This window comes from Chenopodium quinoa, unplaced genomic scaffold (assembly GCF_001683475.1).
Source record: "Chenopodium quinoa cultivar QQ74 unplaced genomic scaffold, ASM168347v1, whole genome shotgun sequence".
NCBI classification, from domain to species: domain Eukaryota; kingdom Viridiplantae; phylum Streptophyta; class Magnoliopsida; order Caryophyllales; family Amaranthaceae; genus Chenopodium; species Chenopodium quinoa.
In genome coordinates this window covers 1,062,166-1,065,153 of record NW_018745068.1, presented here as the reverse complement: position 1 = coordinate 1,065,153, position 2,988 = coordinate 1,062,166, and the positions used below count along the sequence as shown (strand labels likewise).

The window sequence follows — 2,988 nt, the reverse complement described above, 5'->3', positions numbered from 1 at the left end:
GGGTAGAGGGGCAAAAGGAGGTGGAAGAGTTAATCTTAACCTCAATAAAGGATGTCTACAACCCAGTCATAAATGATTCTCATGGGGAAGATATCGACCTGTTGCTTAGGCAACTTGATATTCCAGTGCTCAGGGATGAGGATAAAATCTGGCTCGATAGGGATTTTACTAAGGGGGAGATTAAACAGGCTTTGTTCAAGATGCACTGTTCCAAATCTCCTGGCCCCGATGGTTTTACCGTGGATTTTTTTAAAACCTACTGGTATGAAGTAGGCCAGCTGGTGATCGATAGTTGTAAAACAATTCCTGAGAACAGGAAATATGCTCAAAGAATGGAACCAGTCACTGCTAGTTTTGATTCCAAAAGTTAAGACCCCAGAGCTGGCAAGTCAATTTAGACCTATTAGTTTATGCAACACGATCTACAAGTGCATTTTCAAATGCTTGGTTAATAGGCTCAAGCCGATTCTCCCAAGCCTTATTTCGGAAAACCAGCATGCTTTTATACCAGGAAGGTATATGGAAGATAATATTCTGTTGAGTCATGAACTTATGCACCTTATTAATTCAAGGAAGGGTTCTAATTTTACAGCAATTAAGATTGATATGTCAAAAGCTTATGATAAAGTGGACTGGCTCTTTCTTCTGAAAGTTTTGCAAGCGTTTGGGTTCTCAAATCACTGGATATGGATGATATCACAGTGTTGTCTCAACGGTGAGTTTCAAAACAATCATTAATAGGAAGGCTACTAATCCTTTTGTTCCGCATTGTGGTCTGAGACAGGGGGACCCTCTCTCCCCGTACCTATTTATTTTCTGTATGGATATCTTGTCAAGAATGTTATCTTTGGCAGAAGATATCAAGCTTATTAAGGGTCTGAAAGTCTCGCGAAGATCCCCATCGATCTCTCACCTTTTCTTCGCAGATGATGCTATGCTTTTCTTCAAGGCAAATAAAGAATCATGTTTGTGTATAGCGGACATTCTTTCTAGGTTTGGGAAAGCTTCTGGTCAACAATTAAATCTCCAGAAGTCTGTTATAAAGTTTTCTCCGGGTGTTGCCTCTGTGGAAAAATTAGCTATAAAACAGGTTCTCTCTATGCCAGAGACTGAGAATATGGGGATTCATCTGGGTGCCCCTATTGATATTAGGGGGAAAAAGAGTTCCTCCTTCCAGTTCCTGGTTGACAAAGTGGCGGAAAGAATCATCTCGTGGGCCCCCTTATATCTATCCTAGTCAACAAAGTTAATCCTCATTAATACGGTTTTGGTAGGCATGTTTGCGCATGTTATGAAATGTATGAAACTTCCCCAGAGTATCGCAAACAAAATTGACTCCCTAATTGCTCGGTTCTGGTGGGCTGGTAATGGGAATAAGGGGTTGCACTGGGTGAGTAGAAGTCTCATCCAACTTCCGAAGAGTATGGGAGGGCTAGGAATAAGGGGTATTTCGAATCTTAACGACGCTCTTCTATTCAAGCAAGCAACGAGGATGCACCTAAACCCTCAGCTTCTGCTAGTAAGAGTACATAGAGGGTTTCAACAATGTAGTATATGCCATATTGCTAGTCCTTATAGAAGACAAGGGAATCCTTCCGTGGGGAGGTCAAGTATACAGAAAGTGGCTCAATCCTTCAAGAAGGGTTTTGCGTGGAAAGTGGGAAATGGAGAAAGCATTAGGGCTCTCAGCATGCCGTGGGTTAAAGGGGAAATCCCTCTAGTTAAGGATGGTATTATTCTAAGGGCAGCTTTGAATTGGAAAGTAAGTGATTTCATTAACGGTGATACTTTAACTTGGAATGCAGGAAGGATAAGGGAGTGTTTTGAGTGGAATAGTGCAAAAGCGATCCTGGCAATGGAGCTCCCTCTTTCAACTGAAGAGGATTTCCTCTACTGGAAATATCACCCCTCTGGCAAATACACCGTTAAAACTGGGTATTACTACCTATCAAAGGATGGAGGAATGGAAAGCACTTCGTCTTTGAATAGGGATCTAGAGTTTGTAAAGCTGGTTTGGAGAATGAACATTCAACCGAAGTGGAAAGTTTCCTGTGGAAGCTGTTTCATGATGGAATAGCAGTGAAAGGTAATCTAGCTAGACGAGGGATACAAGTTGAAACTGAGTGTGACTACTGTGGGTTGGCTTTAGAAGATAGCCTACATCTGTTTAGATTTTGTAATCTAACAAAGGAAGTTTGGGAGAATAGCTCCCTAACCATTTGCCCTGACATACTTGGGTCTTCTTCTTCTTTGAGGAGATGGATCCAACACTATATCCTGCTCTTTAATAGCGAGGATAGGAAGAATAGTAATCGTAGTGTTTTGTTCATAGCTTCACTATGGAGTATATGGAAAATGAGAAATGCAGTATGCTTTAATGGGTCCACAGGGACAAGTAGTCTGGTAGTGGAGTCCATAAAGCTTGCAATGGAGGATCATGAGATCTTCGGGCAACAAGGAAGTTTAGCAGACGAGAGGGAGGTTGCCAGCAAGGATAATCCCATTATCCCCCCGGGTTTCAACTATGTTCAGCTAGGAAAGGAAAAACTTGGTTTTGACAATTTCATAGTGGAAGCCGATGGCTCCTGGGATTAGAACACAATGAGATCAGGGGTAGGATGGGCAGTAAAGAATTATATACATGGTGTTGCCAGGGATGAAGGGGGGAAATATGGTACTACAACATCAGTCATCCAATGTGAGGTATGGGCTTGTCTTGAAGCTATGAAGTGGGCTTGGGCTAAAGGGAAACAGGGAATCCTTCTCTTATCTGACTCCATCTCTCTTCTGAATAATTTACAAGATCAACAGGGGAAGGAAATCTCGATTTATTGGCTGCTAAAAGAGTTAAGAATAGTCGGAGCTTCGTTTCAAAGATGCACAATTTTAAAAGTTAATAGGGATCAGGTTCAACGAGCTAACGACATTGCTAGGAAATGTCGGATAGATTGCACTTCTTTGCTGTAGTTTTTTATTTTATTTCCTTTG

At 41.6% G+C, this 2,988-nt stretch overlaps 1 protein-coding gene across 1 annotated transcript; it reads left to right on the top strand.

The window, feature by feature from the left end:
- Positions 1–519: 519 nt before the first annotated feature.
- Positions 520–2,595, top strand: LOC110709481. The gene is made up of 4 exons (XM_021887703.1): positions 520–715; positions 855–1,183; positions 1,316–2,011; positions 2,059–2,595. The coding sequence occupies exons 1-4, from the start codon at positions 520–522 to the stop codon at positions 2,593–2,595; spliced, it is 1,758 nt and encodes a 585-aa protein (XP_021743395.1).
- The last annotated feature ends 393 nt before the right edge of the window (positions 2,596–2,988 follow it).